We start from the raw sequence: 25766 nt of genomic DNA, 5'->3' as shown, positions 1-25766 counted from the left end.
AGAAAGGGTTCTCGTTGCAACCGAAGGAAATCACACAGTTCAATATAGAAATATTTAAGAGAATTTTAAAAAGGCATTGCAACAGGGCTTCCTCTAAAAGCCATATTCACTATAATGGACATCTACTGTATATGAACATTTTGCATTCAACATTTCAACCTCAAACCAAAATACCTGAACTCAGTTGGAACTAATCTATCAACTCAGGCATTCAGATATCAACTACCTTCTCATTTTAACAGTGTTCTGTTCAGATAATATTATTTCCCTGTTATTAAGGAGGATCAGAAGAGGTTGTTATGACAGATACCCTAATGGTGCAAGGAGGTAGATTTCTATTGGGGCTGATGACTTAGATGTTAGGCCTCATCATAAGATTTCTATGGTTCTGACATAACTAGACTGACTAATTTTATGGAATGTCATAATTGTTTTAAAATCAATATCGGTATCTATTAAAAGTATGTTACAATGCATTGCTGTTCATAAAATCTATATCTATATATATAAAATAGCTTGTCCTGACTGACTGACTGATTCATCATCGCCGAGCCAAAACTACTGGACATAATGAAATGAAATTTTGGGAATACATTCATATTAAGATGTAGGTGCTCGCTAAGAGAGGATTTTTGGATATTCCGTCGCTAAGGGGATGAAAAGGGGGGTTAAATTTTGAAATGAGTGAGTCTATATCTCAAAACTTTAAAAGTTTACAAATGTAAAAATTGGTATGTAGAATCTTCTTGAAAAATAAGGAAACGCGTATTTTTTTGTTTTCAGAAAATCCCAATAGGAGGGGTGGTAAAGGGTGAAAAAGGGGTTCAATGCCTTTAATCAGGATACCGGAACTTATATCTCAGAAACTGAAGGTATCACAGACCTGAAAATTGGTACTTTTGATCTCTATTAAAAATAAGGAAACACGTATTTTTTTGTTTTTGGAAAATCCAATTAATGGGAGTGTGAAAAGGGGGTGAATTTTTAATATCAGTGTATCTGTATCTCAAAACTTTGAAAGTTTACAGATGTAAAAATTGGTATTTAGAATCTTCATTAAAAATAAAGAAACACGTATTTTTTGTTTTCGGAAAATCCCAATAGGAAAGGTGGAAAGGGGTGAAAATGGGTTGAATGCATTTAATGAGGATACTTTAACTGTATCTCAGAAACTGAATATATTACAGACCTGAACATTGGCGTTTTGGATCTCCTTTAAAAATAAAGAAACACGTATTTTTTGTTTTTGGAAAATATAATTAATGGGGGGGGTTGAGAGGGGTGAATTTTAAAAATATCTATATCAAAAAAACTTTTAAATTTAGAGATGTAAAAAAATTTGTATTTGGAATCTCCTTTAAAAATAAGGAAACACGTATTTTTGTGTTTTTGGAAAATCCAATTAATGTGGGGGTGAAAAGGGGCTGATTTTGTAAAATGAGTGTATCTATATCTCAAAACTTTTAAAGTTTATAGATGTAAAAATTGGTATTTAGAATCTTCTTTAAAAATAAAGAAACACGTATTCTTTTGTTTTCGGAAAATCCCAATAGGAAGGGTGTAAAAGGGTGAATAATGGGTTGAATGCCTTTAGTGAGGTTACTTATAATTCAGAACCTGAAGATATTACAGACCTGAAAATTGTTATTTGGGATCTATTTAAAAGTAAAGAAACACGTATTTTTTCGATTATGGAAAATCCAAATATTGGGGGGTGAAAAGGGGAGGGGGGTGAATTTTTTAAAATGAGTGTGTCTACATCTTAAAACTTTAAAATTTACAGATGTAAAAATTGGTAGTTAGAATCTCCTCCAAAAATAAAGGAATATGTATTTTTTGTTTCCTGTTAATCCCAATAGGAGGGGTGTAAAAGGGTGAAAAATGGGTTGAATACCTTCAATGAGGATACATATATCTCAGAAACGAAAGATATTACAGAACTGAAAATGTGTATATGGGATCTCCTTTAAAAATAAAGAAACACGTATTTTTTAGTTTTTGGAAAATCCAATTAATGGCGGTTAAACAGGAGTGACAAATTGGGGTGAATTTTTTGAAAGACTATATCTACAGAATATCTTGGAAACGTAAAATGTTACAGACGTAAAAAGTGGGTGTTTGGAATCTCCTGTAAATGTAAAGAAACATAGGTGATTTGTTTTTGGAAACTCCACTTAAGGGGAACTCAAAAGGGGTGAATTTTTAAAATGAGAATTTTTACAATATATCTAAAAAAACTTAACATATTGCAGAAGTGAAAAATGGTATTTTTTATCTCTATTAAACATAAAGAAACGTGTATTTTTATTTTTCGAAAATACCACTTGGGTGGAGGGGGGAGGAAAAGTGACTGAAAATGGTATTGAATTCTTTTAATTCGGCTACTGATATCTCAAAAATGAAGATGTTACAGACGTGAAATCTGATATTTGCAATCTGCTTTAAAAGTAAAGAAACACGTATACTCGGAAAATCCAATGAAGTTGGGGGGGGGGGGGGTGAAAGAATTTAAAAATTAATTGACTTAAATGTATGAGAATATATAGGTACATCTAATAAAAATTAAAGTTGTTACAGACGTGAAAATTCGTATTTGGATCTCCTTTAAAAACAAAGAAAAACGCGTTTGGGGGGGGGGGGAATAATCTTGGAGGGCGGGAGTGTAAAGGAGTTGAATTCCTTTCATGAGGACACTTAAATCAAAAACTGAAGAATTTAGAGTCGTGATAATTGGTATTTAGAGATTCTTTACTATTAAAGAAACAAGTATTTTTTGCGGGAAAATTCACTTAGTGGGGGGGGGGAGTAGTGTGAAATGAAGTAAAAAATTAAATTATTTTTTGGGGGATATTTATATCTCAAAACTGAAGGTAATAGACGTGAACATTGGTGTTTGGAATCTCCTTTAAACATAAGGAAACACGTCTTCTTTTTTGGTGGGGGGGGGGGGGTGGCGGTAAATAAACTTAACGGCGGTGGGGTGTAGAAGGAGGTGAGACCAATTGATTTTACTGTTCTTAATGTACTTATAAGGATCCTCTGTTGCTCAGGCGGCAGCGCGCCGGCCTCTCACAGCTGGGTTCCGTGGTTCAAATCCCGGTCACTCCATGTGACATTCGTGTTGGACAAAACGGAGGCGGGACAGGTTTTTCTCCGGATACTCCGGTTTTCCCTGTCATCAGCCATTCCAGCAACAGATAATAATAATAATAATAATAATAATGTTCCGGACCGTCGTCAAATGTGCGGACCGCGCTGGAAACGGCTCCTGGACGGGTAATGACTAAGAATGCAGTCCAGCCGCGGTTCAGTGCCGCCAAGGCACCCAATACGACACCACGCCGGATCTCCTGAAGGATTTTATCCATATTAAAAATGATTATAGGAAAAGATGGCAAAGAATTACGGACCCAACTGACCGGGAGGAATATCTGAGCCTAGCCCGGGAAGTACGAAATCGATTGCTGGAAAGGAAGATTGAAAAATGGGAGGAAACGTGCCGTAATCTAATAGAAAACGAGTCAGATCGGGAATTTTGGTGGATTCTCATAGAAAACGAGTCAGATCGCGACATTCGGCGGATTATATATCTAAAACAATAAGCATTCAATTATAAATTTCAGGATAATACCGTAGCGAAGCACGGGTATCTTGCTAGTATAAAATAACTTGTCCTGACTGACTGACTGACTGACTGACTGACTGACTGACTGATTCATCATCGCCGAGCCAAAACTACTGGACATAAAGAAATGAAATTTTGAGGATACATTTATAATAAGATGTAGGTGCTCGCTAAGAGAGGATTTTGGGATATTACGTCTTTAAGGGGGTGAAAACGGGGGTGAAAATTTAAAATGAGTGTATCTATATCTCAAAACGTTAAAGGTTTACAGATATAAAAATTGGTATTTAGAATCTTCCTTAAAAATAAGGAAACACGTATTTTCTTGTTTTCGGAAAATCCCAACTGGAGGGGTGAAAAAGAGTGAAATAGTGGTTGAATGCCTTTAATGAGGATACCGGAACTTATATCTCAGAAACTGAACATATTACAGACCTGAAAATTGGTACTTTAGATCTCTTTTAAAAATAAAGAAACACGTATTTTTTTGTTTTTGGAAACTCCAATTAATGGGAGGGTGAAAAGGGGGGGTGAATGTTTAAAATTGGTGTATCTATATCTCAAAACTTTGAAAGTTTACAGATGTAAAAATTGGTGTTTAGATTCTTCATTAAAAATAAAGAAACACTTATTTTTTTGTTTTCGGAAAATCCCAATAGGAAGGGTGAAAAGGGGTGCAAAATTGTTCGAATGCCTTTAATGAGGATATTTATATCTCAGAAGCTGAAGATATTACAGACCTAAAAATTGGTGTTGGGGAGCTCCTTTAAAAATAAAGAAACACGTATCTTTTTGTTTCCGGAAAATCCAATTATTGGGGGGTGAAAAGGGGGTTAATTTTTAAAATGAGTGCATCTATATCTCAAAACTTTTAAAGTTTATAGATGTAAAAATTGGTATTTAGAATCTCCTTTAAAAGTAAAGAAACATGTATTATTTTGTTTTCGGAAAATCCTAATAGGAAAGGTGGAAAAGGGTGAAAAAGAGGTTGAATGCCTTAAATGAGGCTACTTATATTTCAGAACATGAAGATATTACAGACCTGAAAATTGGTACCTTTGATCTCTTTTAAAAATAAAGAAACACGTATTTTTTTGTTTTTGGAAAATCCAAATAATAGGGGTGTAAAGGGGGGTGAATTTTTAAAATTAGTGTATCTATATCTCAAAACGTTTAAAGTTTATAGATGTAAAATATGGTATTTAGAATCTCCTTTAAAAATAAAGAAACACGTTTTTTTTTTTTTGTTTTCGGAAAATCCCGATAGGAAGGGTGGAAAAGGGTGAAAAAGAGGTTGAATGCCTTTAACGAGGCTACTTATATTTCAGAACCTGAAGATATTACAGACCTGAAAATTGGTATTGGGGATCCACTTTAAAAATAAGGAAACACGTATATTTTCGTTTTTGAAAAATCCGGATAATGGGGGGTGAAAAGGGGGGGTTAATTTTTAAAAATGAATGTGTCTATATCTTAAAACTTTAAAAGTTTACAGATGTAAAATTGGTATTTAGAATCTCCTTTAAAAGTAAAGGAATAAGTATTTTTTCGTTTTCTGTAAATCCCAATAGGAGGCGTGTAAAAGGGTGAATAGTGGGTTGAATGTCTTTAATGAGGATACATATATCTCAGAAACTGAATATATTACAGAACTAAAAATTTGTATATGGGATCTCCTTTAAAAATAAAGAAACGCATATTCTCGGAAAATCCAATGAAAGGGGGTGGGGGGAAAGAATTCTAAATTTAATTGACTTAATTGTATGAGAATACATACATCTAATAAAAACTAAAGTTGTTACGGACGTGAAAATTGGTATTTTGATCTCCTTTAAAAACAAAGAAATACGCGTTTTATGGGGGAAACCATCTTGGGGGGCGGGAGTGGAAAGGAGTTGAATTCCTTTCATGAGGACACATAAATAAACAACTGAAGAAGTTAGAGTCGTGATAATTGGTATTTAGAAGATCCTTTACTATTAAAGAAACAAGTATTTTTTGCCGGAAAATTCACTTAAGGGGGGGGGGGAAGAAGTGTGAAAGGAAGTAAAAAAAGCGAATTATTTTTATGGGGATACTTATATCTCAAAACTCAAGGTAATAGACGTGAACATTGGGGTTTGGAATCTCCTTTAAACATAAAGAAGCACTCCTTCTTTTAATTTTTTTTGGGGGGGGGAAATAAACTTAACGGCGGTGGGGTGTAAAAGGAGGTGAGACCAATTGATTTTGCTGTGCATAATGTACTTATAAGGAGCCTCCGTTGCTCAGGCGGCAGCGCGCCGGCCTCTCACAGCTGGGTTCCGTGGTTCAAATCCCGGTCACTCCATGTGACATTCGTGCTGGACAAAACGGAGGCGGGACAGGTTTTCTCGGGATACTTCGCTTTTCCCTGTCATCATTCATTCCAGCAACACTGTCCAATATTTCATTTCATTTGTCATTCATCGATCATTGCCCCAGAGGAGTGCTTCGGCAGCCGGCACAATTCCTACTGTCGCCGCTAGATGGGGCTTTATTCATTCCATTCCTGACCCTGTCGAATGACTGGAAACAGGCTGTATATTTTCGATGTACTTATTCTGATCATAAACCGATCTTTTTAATCTTTCCTGGGTTCGTTTTCAACAGCCAACTTTTCCTTCGGAGAACGTTCTTATATTACAGTAGATTCTCCTGGCATATGAATAAAAATTTGAACACATTTGAAATAAACGATAGGAATGAGATTGACCGTCCAATTGTTCACCTCTATAATAAGGTCAATAATGCACGGAAGTATGTCATTCGTATCGCCAGAAATCCCGCACACTTGCCTACGCGCGACATTGGTGCTGGTCACATTTCAACAATAACAATGGCAGCAGATGTAATTTACCGCCAAGTAGCGGTCTTGCATCTTGCTGTGGGATCCAGAACATCTATAATAATAATAATAATAATAATAATAATAATAATAATAATAATAATAATAATCTGGACCGTCGTCAAATGTGCGGACCGCTGTGGAAACGGGTCCTGGACGGGTAATGACTAAGAATGCAGTCGGGCCGCGTGTTCAGTACCGCCAAGGCACCCAAGACGACACCATGCCGGATCTCCTGAAGGATTTGTTCCATATTAAAAATGCTTATAAGAAAAGATGGCAAAGATTTAGGGACCCAACTGACAGGGTGGAATACCTGGACCTAGCCTGGTAAGTACGAAATCGATTGCTGGAAATAAAGATTGAAAAATGGGAGGAAACTTGCCATAATCTATTAGAAAACGAGTCAGATCGCGAATTTTGGCGGATTCTCGCAGAAAACGATTCAGATCGCGAATTTCGGCTGATTATATATCTAAAACAACATTCAATTATAAATTTCAGTATAATACCGTAGCGAAGCACGGGTATCTTGCTAGTATCTATATATATAAAGTAGCTTGTCCTGACTGACTGACTGACTGACTGACTGACTGACTGACTGACTGATTCATCATCGCCGAGCCAAAACTACTGGACATAAAGAAATGAAATTTTGGAGATATATTCATATTAAGATGTAGGTGCTCGCTAAGAGAGGACTTTTGGATATTCCGTCGCTAAGGGGGTGAAAAGGGGGGTGAAATTTTAAAATGAGTGTGTCTATATCTCAAAACTTTAAAAGTTTACAGATGTGAAAATTTGTATTTAGAATCGCCTTTAAAAATAAGGAAACACGTATTTTTTTGTTTTGAGACAATCCCAATAGGAGGGGTTAAAAAGGGGGAAAAAGGGGTTGAAAGCCTTTAATCAGGATACCGGTACTTATATCTCAGAAACTGAAGATATTACAGACCTCAAAATTGGTACTTTTGATCGCTTTCAAAAATAAAGAAACACGTATTTTTTTGTTTTTGAAAAATCCAATTAATGGGAGGGTGAAAAGGGGGTGAATTTTTAAAATGAGTGAATCTATATCTCGAAACTATTAAAGTTTGCTGATGTAAAAATTGGTATTAGGAATCTTCATTAAAAATAAAGAAACACGTATTTTTTTGTTTTCGGAAAATCGCAATAGGAGGAGTGAAAAGGGGGTGAAAATGGGTTGAATGCCTTTAATGAGGCTACTTATATCTCAGAAAATGAAGATATTACAGACCTGAAAATTGGTGTTTGGGATCTTCGTTAAAAATAAAGAAGCACTTATTTTTTGTTTCTGGAAAACCCAATTAAGGGGGGGTGAAAAGGGGGGTAATATTTTAAAATGAGTGTATCTATATCTCAAAACTTTTAAAGGTTATAGATGTAAAAATTGGTATTTAGAATCTTCATTAAAAATAAAGAAACACGTATTTTTTTTCGGAAAATCGTAATAGGAGGAGTGAAAAGTGGTGAAAAATGGGTTGAATACCATTAATGAGGCTACTTATATTTCAGAACCTGAAGATATTGCAGACCTGAAAATTGGTGTTTGGGATCTCCTTTAAAAATAAAGAAACACGTATTTTTTTGTTTGTGGAAAATCCAATTAATGGGGGGGGGTGAAAAGGGGATGATTTTTTAAAATTAATGTCTATATCTCAAAACTTTTAAAGTTTATAGATGTAAAAATTGGTATTTAGAATCTCCTTTAAAAATAAAGAAACACGTATTCTTTAGTTTTCGGAAAATCCCAATAGGAAGGGTGTAAAAGGGTGAAAAATGGGTTGAATGCCTTTAAGGAGGCTACTTATATTTCAGAACCTGAAGATACTACAGACCTGAAAATTGGTATTTTGGATCTACTTTAAAAGTAAAGAAACACGTATTTTTTCGTTTTTGGAAAATCCAAATATTGGGGGGTGAAAAGGTGGGGTGAATTTTTTAAAATGAGTGCGTCTACATCTTAAAACTTTTAAATTTACAGATGTAAAAACTGGTAGTTAGAATCTCCTCTAAAAATAAAGGAACACGTATTTTTTGTTTCCTGTAAATCCTAATAGGACGGGTGTAAAAGGGGTGAAAAATGGGTTGAATTCCTTTAATGGGGATACATATATCTCAGAAACGAATGATATTACAGAACTGAAAGTTTGTATATGGGATCTCCTTTAAAAATAAAGAAACACGTAATTCTTAGTTTTTGGGAAATCCAATTAATGGTGGTTAAACAGGAGTGACAAATTGGGGTGAATTTTTTTAAAGACTATATCTACAGAATATCCTGGAAACGTAAAATGTTACAGACGTAAAAAGTGGGTGTTTGGAATCTCCTGTAAATGTAAAGAAACAGAGGTGATTTGTTTTTGGAAACTCTACTTAAGGGGAACTCAAAAGGGGTGAAATTTTAAAATAAGAATTTTTACAGTATATCTAAAAAAAACTTAACATGTTACAGAAGTGAAGGTATTTTTTATCTCCATTAAACATAAAGAAACGTGTGTTTTTAGTTTTCGGAAATACCACTTGGGTGGAGGGGGGTGGTAAAAGTGACTGTAAATGGTGTTGAATTCTTTTAATTAGGCTACTGATATCACAAAAATGAAGACGTTACAGACATGAAATTTGATATTTGCAATCTGCTTTAAAAGTAAAGAAACACGTATTCTCGGAAAATCCAATGAAGGGGGGGGGGGGGAGAAGAATTGAAAAATTAATTGGCTTAATTGTATGAGAATACATACATCTAATAAAAACTAAAGTTGTTACAGACGTGAACATTCGTATTTGGATCCCCTTTAAAAACAAAGAAAAGCGCGTTTTGGTGGGGAAACCATTTCGGAGGGCGGGAGTGTAAAGGAGTTGAATTCCTTTCATGAGGACACATAAATCAAAAACTGAAGAAGTTAGAGTCGTGATCATTGGTATTTAAGAAGATCCTTTACTATTAAAGAAACAAGTATTTTTTGCGGGAAAATTCACTTGGGGGGGGGGGGGTGGAGTATTGTGATATGAAGTGCAGAAAGTAAATTATTTTTATTGGGATACTTATATCTCAAAACTGAAGGTAATAGACGTGAACATTGTTGTTTGGAATCTCCCTTAAACATAAAGAAACAAGCATTCTTTTAATTTTGGGGGTGGGGGGGTGGCGGTAAATAAACTTAACGGCGGTGGGGTGTAGAAGTAGGTGAGACCAATTGATTTTAGATGTTATTAATGTACTTATAAGGATCCTCCGTTGCTCAGGCGGCAGCGCGCCGGCCTCTCACAGCTGGGGTGGTTCAAATCCCGGTCACTCCATGTGACATTCGTGCTGGACAAAACGGTGGCGTGACAGGTTTTTCTCCGGATACTCCGGTTTTCCCTGTCATCAGCCATTCCAGCAACACATAATAATAATAATAATAATAATAATAATAATAATAATAATAATAATAATAATAATAATAATAATAATAATAATAATAATATTCCGGACCGTCGTCAAATGTGCGGACCGCGCTGGAAACGATTCCTGGACGGGAAATGACTAAGAATGCAGTCCGGCCGCGGGTTCAGTGCCGCCAAGGCACCCAATATGACACCACGCCGGATCTCCTGAAGGATTTTATCGATATTAAAAATGATTATAAGAAAAGATGGCAAAGATTTACGGACCCATCTGACCGGGAGGAATACCTGAGCCTAGCCCGGGAAGTACGAAATCGATTGCTGGAAAGGAAGATTGAGAAATGGGAGGAAACGTGCCGTAAAATAATAGAAAACCAGTTAGATCGGGAATTTTGGTGGATTCTCGCAGAAAACGAGTCAGATCGCGAATTTCGTCGGATTATATATCTAAAACAATAAGCATTCAATTATACATTTCAGTATAATACCGTAGCGAAGCACGGGTATCTTGCTAGTATAAAATAACTTGTCCTGACTGACTGACTGACTGACTGACTGACTGACTGACTGACTGACTGACTGATTCATCATCGCCGAGCCAAAACTACTGGACATAAAGAAATGAAATTTTGGGGATACATTCATATTAAGATGTAGGTGTTCACTAAGAGAGGATTTTTGGATATTCCATCGCTAAGAGGGTGAAAAGGGGGGTGAAATTTTAAAATGTGTGTATCTATATCTCAAAACTTTAAAAGTTTACAGATGTAAAAATTGGTATTTAGAATCTTCTTTAAAAATAAGGAAACACGTATTTTTTTGCTTTCAGAAAATCCCAATAGGAGGGGTGAAAAAGGGTGAAAAAGGGGTTGAATGCCTTTAATCAGGATACCGGTACTTATATCTCAGAAACTGAAGATATTACAGACCAGAAAAGTGGTACTTTTGATCTCTTTTAAAAATTAAGAAACACATATTTTTTGTTTTTGGAAAATCCAATTAATGGAAGGGTGAAAAGGGGGTGAATAAAAAAATGAGCGTACCTATAACTCAAAAATTTGAAAGTTTACAGATGTAAAAATTGGCATTTAGAATCTTCATTAAGAATAAAGAAACACGTATTTTTTTGTTTTTGGAAAATCCCAATAGGAGGGGTGAAAAGGGGTGAAGAAATGATTGAATGCCTTAAATTGGGATTCTTATATCTCAGAAACTGAAGATATTACAGACCTGAAAATTGGTGTTTGGGATCTCCTTTAAAAACAAAGAAACACGTATTTTTTGTTTTTGGAAAATCCAATTAATGGGGGGTGAAAAGGGGGGTGAATTTTTAAAATGAGTGTGTCTACATCTTAAAACTTTAAAAGTTTACAGATGTAAAAATTGGTATTTAGAATCTCCTTTAAAAATAAAGGAACACGTACTTTTTGTTCTCTGTAAATCCCAATAGGAGGGGTATAAAAGGGTGAATAATGGGTTGAATGCCTTTAATGAGGATACAACTGAAAATTTGTATATGGGATCTCCTTTAAAAATAAAGAAACACGTATTTTTTTGTTTTTGGAAAATCCAATTAATGGCGGTTAAACAGGAGTGTCAAATTAGGGTGAATTTTTGAAAGACTATATCTACAGAATATCTGAGAAACGTAAAATGTTACAGACGTAAAAAGTGGGTATTTGGAATCTCCTGTAAATATAAAGAAACACAGGTGATTTGTTTTTGGAAACTCCACTTAAGGGGAACTAAAAGGGGGGATGAAATTTTTAAGTGAGAATTTCTACAGTAAATCTCAAAAAACTTAAAATTGAAAAGGTGAAAAATGGTATCTTTTATCTCTATTGAAAATCAAGAAATGTCTATTTTTAGTTTTCCGAAATACCACTTGGGTGGAGGGGGCATAAAAGTGACTGAAAATGGTATTGAATTCTTTTAATTAGGCTACTGATATCTCAAAAATGAAGATGTTACAGACGTGAAATTTGACATTTGGAATCTGCTTTAAAAGTAAAGAAACACGTATTCTCGGAAAATCCAATGAAGTGTGGGGGGGAGGTGAAAGAATTGAAAAATTAATTGACTTAATTGTATGAGAATACTTACATCTAATAAAAACTGAAGTTGTTACAGGCGTGAAAATTGTTTTTAAAGGAGATCCAAATACCAAAGAAAAATGCGTTTGGGGGGCGAAATCATCTTGGGCGGCGGGAGAGAAAAGGAGTTGAATTCCTTTCATGAGTACACATAAAACAAAAACTGAAGAAGTTAGAGTCATGATAATTGGTATTTAGAAGATCCTTTACTATTAAATAAACAAGTATTTTTTGCCGGTAAATTAAGGCGGGGGGAGTGTGAAAGGAAGTGAAACAAAAGCGAATTATTTTTTGAGGATACTTATATCTCAAAACTGAAGATAATAGACGTGAACATTGGTGTTTTGAATCTCCTTTAAACATAAATAAACACGCCTTCTTTCAAATATTTGTTGGGGGGGGGGGGGAGTAAATAAACTTAACGGCGGTGGGGTGTAAAAGGAGGTGAGATCAATTGATTTTACTGTTCATAATGTACTTATAAGGAGCCTCCATTGCTCAGGCGGCAGCGCTCCGGCCACTCGCAGCTGGGTTCCGTGGTTCAAATCCCAGTCACTCCATGCGACATTCGTGCTGGACAAAACAGAGGTGGGATAGATTTTTCTGCGGATACTCCGGTTTTCCCTGTCATTCATTCCAGCAACACTGTCCAATATAATTTCATTTCATTTGCCATTCATTATCCATTGCCCCAGAGGAGTGCGACAGGCTTCGGCAGCCGGCACAATTCCTATTGTCGCCGCTAGATGGGGGCTTTATTCATTCCATTCCTGACCCTGTTGAATGACTGGAAACAGGCTGTAGATTTTCGATGTACTTATTCTGATCATTAACCGATCATTTTTAATCTTTCCTGGGTTCATTTTCAACAGCCATCTTTTTCTTTGGAGAACGTTCTTAGATTACAGTAGATTCTCCTGGTATATAAATAAAAATTTAAACATCTTTGAAATAAACGATAGGAATGAGATTGACCGTCCAATTGTTCTCCTCTATAATAAGGTCTTAATGCACGGAAGTATGTCATTCGTATCGCCAGAAATCCCCCACACTTGCCTACGCGCGACAATGGTGCTGGTCATACTGTCATCAATGACAATGGCAGCAGATCTAATTTGCCGCCAACTAGCGGTCTTGCATCTTGCTGCGAGGTCCAAAACTATAATAATAATAATAATAATAATAATAATAATAATAATAATAATAATGATAATAATAATAATAATGATAATAATAATAATAATAATAATAATAATAATAATAATAATAATAATAATAATAATAATAATGTTAATGTTCTGGACCGTCGTCAAAATGTGCGGACCACGCTGGAAACGTCTCCTGGCCAGGTAATGACTACGATTGCTGTCCGGCCGTGGGTTCAGTACCGCCAAGGCACCCAAGACGGCACCACGCCGGATCGCCTCAAGGATTTGATCCGTATTAAAATGTTTATAGGAAATGATGGCAAAGATTTAGGGACCCAACTGTCCGAGTGGAATACCTGGACCTAGCCCGGGAAGTACGAAATCGATCGCTGGAAAGAAAGATTAAAAAATTGGGAGGAACCTTGCCGTAATCTCTCAGAAAACGAGTCAGATCGTCAATTTTGGCGGATTCTCTCAGAAAACGTGTTAGATCGCGAATTTTGGCAGATTATATATCTAAAACAATAAGCATTCAATTATAAATTTCAGTATAATACCGTAGCAAAGCACGGGTATCTTGCTAGTCAAAGATAAAAATGGAATAGTTAACCAAGAATATCATAATTTACTACCAAGTAATAAAAGATTTCCTATCTGAAAAAATATCATACATCTATACTAAATTTACTTTAAAAGAGAAATGTATCCTTTTTGTTCTCTTCTTTTCCCTCACCTGAACTCAGTGCTTGGGCCATTGGTATGAATCAGGCACTGCAGAAGAATAATGGTAGTCATATAACTGAGCCTTGATGAAACTCTCTATATCATCTGGCTTTGGGAATGTTGTAGCCATTCCTGGAAAGTGAGACAAACAAGAATAAGTATTGAGTGGAAGAAAAAATAAAAACCTTTTCTACAAACAGCTCTTGCCCAAAAATAACCAGGGCATAATTTAACACAGAAATTTACAATACATTCTTAATTCACTGAGATCCAACGACATGAAAAATATAAACTGCCAATCTGACAGGTATCTTTGCATCTATTTGGACCACTGGCAGCCATGATATTTGAAGGCAAAACAAATAATTATTTTCTCTGAATCTACTGTACGTAGAATCTGGAGAATTTGCTGTGTGATTGGGCATGGTCTTGAAAAAGGTGCACAAGGTGAACAAAATGCAGAAATAACAGTAAATAAATAAATAAACACTACAAAACTGTAACTTTGCCTGAAGCCACTTACGCTTCCAAAACCTTGTTCCAAATTAAAAATGAAAGAACTGATCAGCTCCTCAAAACTGAAAGAAGAATTATCAGAACTTGCATAAATAAAAAGTACCAGGTTGAAGGAGTCTGGAAAAATCATTCCCAATGAAACTGTCTATCGAGAGATTGACCCTGCAACCAGCACGATGAAGAAGAAAATCTCTTATTTCTTTCACATCTTACGATTACCAGAACACAACTGGTGATGAGAAATCTGGGAAAGAAGACAGGAGGGCATTGGATCAAAGAAATTCAAGAGGATTTCAAAACAGTTGTACTCAAAATTACAGATGCAGAGAACAAGAATAAAATTACCACCCTTCTTAAGAATCACAAATTTTCAACTGAAATGAAGCACAGAAGGCCTGTATAAATTTCATACGAAATAAGAACACTGCGATCAGTATGAATGAAGAAGTACTGGGCAGATAAGAAGAATCAAACAGTACAACCTTCAAAGAAAAAGTGTACATGAAAGACTCAAGTGGTCCAACATGACCAATAAAGTTAATAATAATAAATAAATGTAAAACAAGTATAATGGAATTACAGAGAAGGAAGTCAGGTGATTTGGAATGCATCAAATTGAAAGGATGTGTTCAAGGGTATGAATAGAAGAGAAATACCAAGACATAAATAGCAAACAAGGAAAAAGTAAATAAAAGTACAGTTGAAGCCTGATAAAATACAGTCCAATTCACCATGGATTTGACTGAATGCAGTACAAAGTATGTCTCAGAAAAATCATCAATTAAATTATGTTTTTTAATGTAGTAACAAACTACACCAGCCCCGCAGTGTAGGGGTAGCATGCCTGCCTCTTACCTGGAGGTCCTGGGTTCAATTCCCAGTCGGGTCAGAGAATTTTACATGGATCTGAGGGCTGGTTTAAGGTCCACTTGGCCTACGTGATTATAATTGAGGAGCCACCTAATGGTGAGATGGGGGTCCGGTCTAGAAAGCCAAGAATAACGGCCGAGAGGATTCATTGTGCTAACCACACTACACCTTGTAATCTGCAGGCCTTCAGGGTAAGCAGAGGTCGCTTAGTAGGACATCACCCTTCAGGACTGCTGTGCCATGAGATTTGGTTTGGTTTAGTAACAGGGATTCTGCATTACAATCTATAACTGTTACCAACTCTACGCTAAACACAATTTCAAGTGATGACTGGATGGGACTAGAAACTGTATGCTTGTCTATTCACAGAAGTAATGGGACGTGAACAACTGGCCAAGCTTTTCTGTATGCAGGGGAAGTTAAGATGACCTTTCCCCATACCCCTCAACAACTTAAACTTGTTAGCCTGCAGCCACGCTTACAAACCAAGTGACCATGTTGGTTTTTAGCCTTTGTTAGACAATCTCCTAGTTTTGAGATCAGTGCATGTGCTATGATGTCACAAAATAGAAAAGCATACTCTGTGAACAATAAATTGAACATAATCAAACGTGTGAGGAATGGAATGTCGAATGTGTATATTTTAGAGTGTCTTTCATATAATTGTAGCCTGCTATTTTTCCCCAATCTTCTATTGCCATATAGGTCATTTTCCATTTACTTCAGTTAAGCTATAATGTTGGGTAAAGCATGTCCCCCAGCAATTGCATTAAATCGAGTTTGTTGTTGATGTTGGTGTTTTTGTTGATGTTGTTGTTGTTGTTGTTGTTGTTATTTTATGACCGCATAGGATCACTTTAGTCAGTCCATCGTTCAGGTCTATTTGAAGGGATTGTTCGAGTTTTGTGGTCCTCCCAGTACTTCATCAGACGATCTGATCTTCATGCCCTTTCCTCAGTTGAAAATATGTGTGTTGTTGGTTTGTTTCGAGTAAGGGTAAAGTGGAGGTTTGTATTCTTGAGTTTTGTATTCAGTTTGATCTTATTTGTGGTGTCTTCTATTGTAAGGCCTATTTCCTTCAGATCCTCTCTTACTTCTCTGATCCATTTACATCCTGTTGTGGTATTTTTTTAAGACGAGATTGTGTTGTACTAGTTGTTTCGGAAGTCTTGAATCCTGCATCTTCATGATATGTCCAAAGAATCCCCGTCTCCTCTTACACATAGTATCTGTAATGGGTTCTAGCTCTTTGTACACGACTTTGTTAGGTATTATCCACCACTGTCCATCTTTCTGGTATTTTTTGTTAATACAGGTTCTTCCAATCCTCCATTCAATTTTCTGAAGTCTGTCAGTCTTTGATTATTTATTCAGGTGAAAAAGTGTTTCTGCTGCATATATAGCTTCCGATTTTATAACTGTAGTGTTTTATTTTTGCATTTATTGATTAACATTACTTTTTGTAGATATCCCATGTTAATTTTTGTGCTTTAGCTAATCTCTTTGTTCTTATTTGTTCTTGTTTGGATTGAGATTTTTTAATTTAGGTCATTTATTATTACCTCTCCAAGATATTTAAATTGAGTTACTATTTTGATTTTATTACTATTTATGGTAACTTCTTTTAGTTGTGTTGGTTTTTGGGCATCATTTCTGTTTTTTCAAATGATATTTTGAGGCCAATTTTATTTGCAATGTTTTGAAGTTCTGATATCTGGGTTTTTGCTTCTTTTATGTCCACTGCTAGTAATGCTAAATCGTCGGTGAAACCCAGGCGATTTGTTTTGATTTTTCGGCCAATCTTTATTTCTGGGGGATATTTTCTAAACCATTCCCTCATTATCATTTCTAGAGCACAATTAAATAATAGTGGTGAGAGCTCATCTCCCTGCCGTAATCCAGTTTTAATTTCAAATAACTGTGATGTTTCACGCCTAAACTTCACTTTTGATTTGGTGTTAGTGAGTCAATTTTATTATGTTTATAATATAATATAATATAATATAATATAATATAATATAATATAATATAATATAATATAATATAATATAATATAATATAATATAATATAATATTATATAATATAATATAATATAATATAATATAATATAAATATAATATACTGTAGATGTAGGATCCAGATATTAGGTAGATGGACAGTTGATGGCCGAATAACCAGTATAGTGACCTTTAGCTGTGTAGCTCAGACAGTATTAGCACTGACCTTCTGAGCCCATGTAGGCGGGTTAAATCCCGGCTTGGTCTGGTGGTAACTGAATGTGCTCAGATATGTACGCCTCATATTGGTAGATTTACTGGCGTGTAAAAGAACTCCTGTGGGAGAAAATTACAGCACCTCGGCATCTCCAAAAACTGTAAAAGTATTTAGTGGGATGTAAAACCAATAACATTATTATTTAGTTTGTAGGATACTGGTTTTGGTTCTCAGCCAGGCTGGGAATCACACACATACACATAACGCAACACATTGACAACCACTGCACAATCACATAATTGTTCAATACATCCTTCCACATTGGACTGGCATCAGGAAGGGCATTCCATCATATCTGGGTCAATTCCACTTCCTAGGTCTCACAAACTTAAGAATAGCAGGGTTGGATGTCAGCAAGACTTCGTCAAGGGAGATTGAGAGCGAGGAGGCTGGCAGAAGTTGAAGAAATGACAGCCTCGCCTAATCCCCTCTAGAAAGTTGAGAGTCCATGGGTAGATACCCATTTTAGTCCCCTCTTACAACAGGCAGGAGATATTATGGATGTATTCTATGTCCCCTTCCCCAAAATCCATGAACATTAAAGTTTGGCTAGACCTTACAAGACAATACAGTCGGGATCAGTGGACAACAAGGGTTGACCAACGGAGGTGAGATAGAAAAGATTAAAGCGGCGAAGCTGGTACAAATTATGAAAGCAATGCTAAAATCAGCTAGGTGTCTCATATTCGCCAACTCACATTCTCTAGTTGGGAGGCAGGGGATTTCCCTCTTAGCTGCTTCTTATGACAGGCAGGGAATACCATGGATATATTCTATGCTCCAAACAAAGGAGTGACTACTCTTAGAAGATAGCAAAACTTACCACTTAAGAAAATTGAACAAGAATCAAAATTCTAAAATTCTAGCAGAAAGAAACAAGGTAAGTCAGCAAAAGGCAAGAGGTATCATTTTCAAAATAAATAAACTGTTATTTTGCAGCAAAACATAATCACGTCATCTTATTGAACTGATAACACTGCTAAATGTCAAGACAGAAATGTCAAAGCTACAACGTGTCAGCCATCAAGACAGTTACAGGCAACAGTTAGCTTGATATAGATGTTGATTCCATAGCTGAAAAATTTATAATGTCCAATAATGGACCCAAAGAACATCCGAATTGGAAGACCCAAAGACAACATAAATTTAAATTGCCTAGGTTTTGCTGATGACCTGGCTCTCTTGTCCAACAATATTCAGGAAACCAGACAACAAGTTATATCACTACAGGAATAGCACAGAAAATTGGTCTTGGAATATCTTTTGAAAAGACAGTAATCATGTTTACTGACTCACCACTCATAAACAAAATTGCCATAGGAAACCAAGAAATCAAAATTGTAGGTAAATTTAAATATCTGGGAGAAATCATAACATATAACCTCAATGAAAAGCCAGCATGGCATAACAGAATAAATAAACTGACCAGAGCACAATATGTCACCAAGAATACCTACAACAAAAAAGGCCTGTCAATAGCAACAAAATTAAAACATTACAAAACAGTCATTCAACCAGAAATAACATACGCAAGCGAAACCATCTTCTAAACAACTAACACTGCACAAATAGACAAAATACTCAAGATGGAGAGAAGAATCATTAGAACATGCATCAACAAATCATACCAAAAAGATGGACACTGTAGAGTAGCTTCTAATGAAACAGTCTACAAGGAAATAGAACCAGTAATGAGCTCAATCAGGAAGAAACGCATTTCATTTTTTGGACATCTAATCAGGACACCAGAGAACAGGATCATCAGGAGAATAATAGAAAAATTGTGGAATAGTAAGTGCAACATTAAGTAGATTACAGAAATCAAGGAAGATATGGATGAACTACAAATTACAGTGGAAGACCTAAGAAACAAAACTGACAAAATCAAAAAACTCACAGACAAACAAACCAGACTGCAAATCAGAATCAACAGACAATAGGAAGGGTGATTTCCGATGAAGAAAGAAGGATAAGATCAGAGAAAATGAAGAAGTGCTGGGCTGACAGGAAACTAAAAAATTATTTGTATAAAATTGGCTAGAGTGGTCCAATGAAGGCCATAAAATGTAAATAAATAAATGGACCATTTATATTGGTATTATTAACAGTTAGCTTGCCAAGCTTCAACCAGGGGCGCTGTAATGAGTATGTTTAGCAGTCTGTATCTTTCATGTTGGTGAGATCTAATAATGTAATCTCTTTGCAGTAGGAAACAACATTTTAAAGCACAAGAAAGTAAATAATAGCAGAATTTAGTTATGAATCATAATTACCAAGCTACATAGAATTGTAGAAAATATTTTCTTGAGACGACACAAGCACAAAAGCCTATATCATGTCTATAAGTACAGGCTGTGAAAGCATCAATAGCTACATAGAACTGGTATGTACAACTGTAAACTATCTGTAAACTAAAGGACATTTATTTTCTAACTTCAATTTCAGTCATCAATGATCTGCATTTTGGGCTATCACCAAGGTGGCGGATTTCCTATCAATTGTTTACCTAGCCTTTTCTTAGATGTTCCTTACCCCCCAAGTCTTCCCAGCCCAAAATTTGCAATATTTTCATAACACTACTCGTTTGTCAGAAATCACCCAGAACAAGTCGTGCTGCTTTGCTTTGGATCTTTTCCAGTTCTCATATCAAGCAATCCTTTTTTTTTTTTTGCTAGTTGCTTTATGTTGCACCGGCACAGATAGATCTTATGGCGACGATGGGATAGGAAAAGCCTAGGAGTTGGAAGGAAGTGGCCGTGGCCTTAATTAAGGTACAGCCCGAGCAATTGCCTGGTGTGAAAATGGGAAACCATGGAAAACCATCTTCAGGGCTGCCGACAGTGGGATTCGAACCCACTATCTCCCGGACGCAAGCTCACTGCCGTGTGCTCCTGACTGCACGGCCAACTTGCCCGGTCAAGCAGTCCTAGTGTGGGTTCCATATACTGCAATGATACTCTAACTCATGGTAGCTAGAAGGGAGACAGTAGGTGTCACGAGACAGATGCGCAGTGGACTGCCGTGGTCGTGACGTCACTGGCCCATCCCTCTCATTACACTACGCATTGTTTGGCACGCTAATATCAGTCTATGATATCTTTGGCGTCAGTGATTTCACTCAAGCACTCAAGCAAGACATCTTTGTAGACTTAGTACAGTACCAGAAAATTGTGGTCTTAAAATTCACTCTTAAAATAACCGAACAACATTTACTAGTAACTGGTAGTGAACGACAAAACGTAAGAAAAGCTGCTGAACTTCTCTTTGACACTGTGGCTAAGGCTATATCGTATACTGTATATGACCACCCCCTGCCCACAACAGTTACCCAGAGATTAAAGTCCCTATTACTGAGCAAAAGTGCATATGACATAATTAAAACTGCAAACTGCAACAGGGAAGGGTGTGAAACATTAACTGTAGATGTCCTCGGCTGAGCAGACTGTGCTGTTACTAATGACACCATAGAATCAGTCGAAACTAACTTGGAAATTTATGATTCATAGTATGAAGACTTTAATTGTATAGTTGGCTCATTAATAGATCAGTTTACTGAGCAGCACAATCTCGAAGATTGCTTACATAATGAAAATAAGGACTTATTGAAAATGTTGACGGGGTATATTGCACACCGAGTTAAGAAAAAAGGAATCACCACTACCTTCATCTACAGAGGAAAAAACTGGAAAATGCATAATATTAGGAACTCTGACTGGATCTCGGCCTTGTCTAGGAGGCCTAATGAATCCATCTCCCCAGTGGTTGGACACTGTTTGTGAACTAGAAAAAGATTTTCAAACGTTCCACGGAAATGGTCTAAGGAAGTGCTCACAAGTGATGAAGGAACTGATAAATATCATCAGACCTAAGTATAGTGAAGTCGACGACTTCGCTGTTACGTGTTTTGTGAGAACTTGTTCATTTATTAGAATGAAAGAATGAAAGAACTGAATAAAAAGAGAGCAATCAAGAGGTCAGTGAATGAAAGCTGGACTATGGATGCGCATGCTGACGCTGCACGGAAAAAATCAAAGAAAATTAACAAAATTAAGTCCTGAAAGGTAAGCCTAAATTAGTAGTAATGTTATTTTTGTTATGTACATTATTATTATTATTATTATTATTATTATTATTATTATTATTATTATTATTATTATTATTATTATTGTTGTTGTTGATTTTTGTTAGTAATAAAAAAGCAATAATTTGAGTTAAATACTTACCATTTTCAGGAAAAATAACAAAACCAAACCAAACCCCAACCCCATGGCACTACAGCCCTTCAAGGGCCTTGGCCTACCAAGTGACCGCTGCTCAGCCCGAAGGCCTGCAGATTGGAAGGTGTCATGTGGTCAGCACGACAAATCCTCCCAGCTGTTATTCTTGGCTTTCTAGACCGGGGCCGCTATCTCACCATCAGATAGCTCCTCAATTCTAATCATGTAGGCTGAGTGGACCTCGAACCAGCCCTCAGGTCAAGGTAAAAATGCCTGACCTGGCCGGGAATCGAACCCGGGGCTTCCGGGTAAGAGACAGGCATGCTACCCCTACACCACGGGGCCGGCAGAAAAATAACAACATGCAGTATTTAATCTTGTGTGTTTTATTTAGACTTTTTTGGTTAATCATCATTTCTTGATTGTTAAGCTATGGTTTACTTAACACGTTGGGTGTCACGTGCCGCCATATGGCATCACGATGGTCTTCAAATTTGAGATGGCGTGACGCCATATGGCGGCACAGTAGAGTTTCAGGCGATGCACCGTAGATAATCAGCTGTGAAATCTATGTGCATAAAATTGGTACTACTTGAAGAGCGAACTTCAGGGTCTATTCCAGCTATGTATTTTTACTGTGTGCCACCATGTGGCGCCACAATATTCTTCCGAACTCACTGACAGGCCAGTGGTCATTGTCACAGGTGAAAGCGCGCCAGGCATTGTTTACTCCTCGTTTACATACATAATATCACTCAGTTTGTATAGTTGTGCAAAAATATAAAAAATGGAAGATATTGGTAATAATCTTACAGGTACGGTGTTAAACAATTTAAGCAGTGCGACGACACGGGCTACACCTACAAAACTAAAGTGTACGCTGGTAAAGGTACCTCGAATGCTCAGAATACTCTGAGCATGGCTACTCAAGTAGCAATGCAACTTATGGACCTGTATCTGGACAGTGGTCGCTTTCTCTGCACCGACAATTATTACTCATCAGTTGAGTTAGCTGAGGTGCTACTGGATCGTAAGACACATTTTATTGGCACACTTAGGAAAAATCGAAAAGGTTTACCAAAGGATGTTGTAAATGCAAAGCTTAAGAAGGGAGAACTCATTGCAATGGAGAATGGAAATGGATTGACAGTGATGAAGTGGAGAGATCAGAGGGACGTGCTGATTATGTCAACCAAATGTTCTAATGAAGTAATTGCTACGGGCAAAAAGAACAGGAAACACGAAGATGTGGTTAAACCGAAAATGGTAATAATGTACAATAAAATGAAAGGAGGAATAGATATTGCAGACACACTTTCTTCGTATCACACTGCAATGAGGAAAACCATCCGATGGTACCACAAAGTTGCAGATGACATTCTTTTTGGTACTGCCATTGTAAATGCACTGCTTCTGTACAATAAGACGCGGGTTACTGGACATCGGAAAATGTCTCTTGCAGAGTTTCGAAGGAACGTGGTCAGCACTCTGCTTTGTCTAACTAATGACCCTGTTAGACGTACTCCTAAGAGAGACAACCACTACCTTGGGGAAGCCAACAAGACGGAAGGACAGAAGTGTACCAGGTAAGTGTTATCAAGTTCAACATTATTGCACTTCCGAACAATGTCAGTACTAATTATAAAAGTATTTTTTATTTCTTCCTTTCAATATTGCAGGAAAGCTCGTGTTCGGTGTTGAAGCTGCTATCAGCAACTATGCAAGGTTTTGGGCAGAAAGGCTGCTTCTGGCGCAAAAAGGGTGTCAACTATCTGCACAACCTCTCCTGACACACCTTTCCTTTGCCTGAAGTGCTTTGAATCATTTCACACCAAACAGTGACTGAAGGTTAATTGTTGTTTAAAGTCTAATGCTTATGTTGCAATGCGAGTGTCACTGCCTGCCACTCGTGCCAAGACTCATATTTTCATTGTTTCGGGTTATCAGAAAACTGTTCACAACAATATGTAATGTAATATAAGTATTTATGTTGCATTTTACTAGGTTTTCACAAATATTGTGTTAATTTGAATTAGCAAATAAATCTCCCGTATTTGAAATTCGTATTGCAAATTTCATGTCAAAAAAATTCTGTGACATCATATGGCGTCACGCTATATTTTATCTTTCGTAAAAACTGACGTGACACCATATGGCGTCACATATGACCTTGGTATGGTGATATAAAGTTTACTTAGTACATCATATAAATACATCCCAAGATTATATAAACAGCCTACAATGCGTACAATTGCTTTGGCACCAGCGGAATACTATTCAAAAACATGCCTGGCACCAGTGGAATAGTGTGCTAAAATCGCCTCGGCACTCAACGTGTTAATCTATATGTGTATAGGGTACTTACATTAAATTCTTTCAATTCGTTGGGAACTGTAAATACTAACATTTCCGGTGTATTGAAGCATTTTAAAATGTCTGCAATATTTACGAAAGCACATAAACCAAACTGTGAAATACTTGCGAAGCATTTTGATCAACTTTTAAACTGCCCTGAACCTGACCATAAGTTTGAATTCTCTCAAACAACTGAAAATCTGGAAGAAGATATACCACCCACTGCTGAAGAAATTAAAGAATTAACAATCTGAAAAATAATAAAGCTAGTGGAGAAGACTCTATAACAGCTGAACTTTTCAAATGGTGTCAGTCAAAAATCATTGAAGAGCTGCAGTTAATCTTTGAAGATATTTGGAGAACAGAGAGGATTCCAGAAGAATGGAAAGTAACTCTAATACACTTATTGCATAAAAGAGGGGACAAACAAAAGGTTGATAACTACAGAGGCATCTCTCTTCTGCAAATCGCATACAAGGTATTCTCAAAAATATTGCTGAATAGAGTAGAAACATCACTTGACAAGCAACTGGGTGAATATCAAGCTGGATTTTGAAAAGGTAGATCTTGTTCAGAACAAATATTTAACTTAAAATCCATAATTCGCCATAGGATATTGAATTCAAAAGACATTGTTGTTACTTTTGTAGATTTTAAAAAGGCCTTTGACTCGGTTGATAGAGAAACCATACATAAAACAATTCGTGAATTTGGAGTGAGAACTAAATTGGCAAACCTAATACGTGAAACCCTTACTGACACAATTTCAAAGGTGAAATTTATGGGTGAGATATCCAAACCTATTAAGGTAAATAAATGTCACCCCTTCTATTCAACTGTGTTCTAGAGAAAATTGTAAGAATCAATACTGATCTGCATTTAGGGCAGTCGCCCAGGTGGCAGATTCCCTATCTGTTGCTTTCCTAGCCTTTTCCGAAATGATTTCAAAGAAATTGGAAATTTATTGAACATCTCCCTAAGGTAAAGCTTAAAGAGCATAACATTTTGCCGGTAACTTTGGGGAGAAAAAACAAAGGCATTGAAATAAATTGCCTAGCATTTGCAGACGATTTTGCTATATTGTCAGAAAACCTAACAAGTGCAACAACACAAATCAATCTCTTGGAAGAAATAGCCAACAAGACAGGTTTGAGAATCTCCGTAGAAAAAACAAAATTTATTACAAACAACAAGAATGCTCCAAAATTTTTGGCAACAGATATTGGTCCAGTAGAAAGAGTAATGAAATTCAAATATCTGGGAGAAATAATTCAAGAAAATGGTTTAGACAAATCTGGAGTAGAAGAAAGGGTACACAAGATGAAAAGAGCATATGGTATCACAAAGAATTTTTATAACCAAAAGTGTCTATCTAAAAATCTTAAAATAAGGCACTACACTACAGTGGTGAAACCGGAATTCTTATATCCAAGTGAATGCCTGGTACTAAACTATAGATTAGATAAACTTGAGGTACTAGAAAGGAGAATCATGAGAAAAATCTTAGGCCCTGTGAAAACAACAGAAGTATGGAAATTAAAATCTAATGATGAAATATACAGGAACATAGAAAACATAATAGAAACCATAAGAAAAAGGAGATTGCAATTTTTTGGACATATTTACAGAATGGATGATTCCAGATTAACAAAAAGGATTTTCAAGTA

General features: G+C 36.3%; 1 protein-coding gene across 2 annotated transcripts in view; it reads right to left on the bottom strand.

Moving 5' to 3' along the window:
• Positions 1-25766, bottom strand: part of LOC136881663 (NADP-dependent malic enzyme) — a 189715-nt gene that overhangs the window by 5855 nt on the left and 158094 nt on the right. For both annotated transcript variants that reach the window (XM_067154168.2, XM_067154169.2), the window contains exon 12: positions 13877-13998. In XM_067154168.2, coding sequence (XP_067010269.2) covers positions 13883-13998 — 116 coding nt within the window. In that variant the 3' untranslated portion in view covers positions 13877-13882. The remainder of the gene's footprint in view (positions 1-13876; positions 13999-25766) is intronic.

The sequence above is a fragment of the Anabrus simplex genome, chromosome 1, assembly GCF_040414725.1.
Source record: "Anabrus simplex isolate iqAnaSimp1 chromosome 1, ASM4041472v1, whole genome shotgun sequence".
In the NCBI taxonomy this organism is placed as follows: domain Eukaryota; kingdom Metazoa; phylum Arthropoda; class Insecta; order Orthoptera; family Tettigoniidae; genus Anabrus; species Anabrus simplex.
This window is presented reverse-complemented; position numbering and strand designations above follow the sequence as displayed.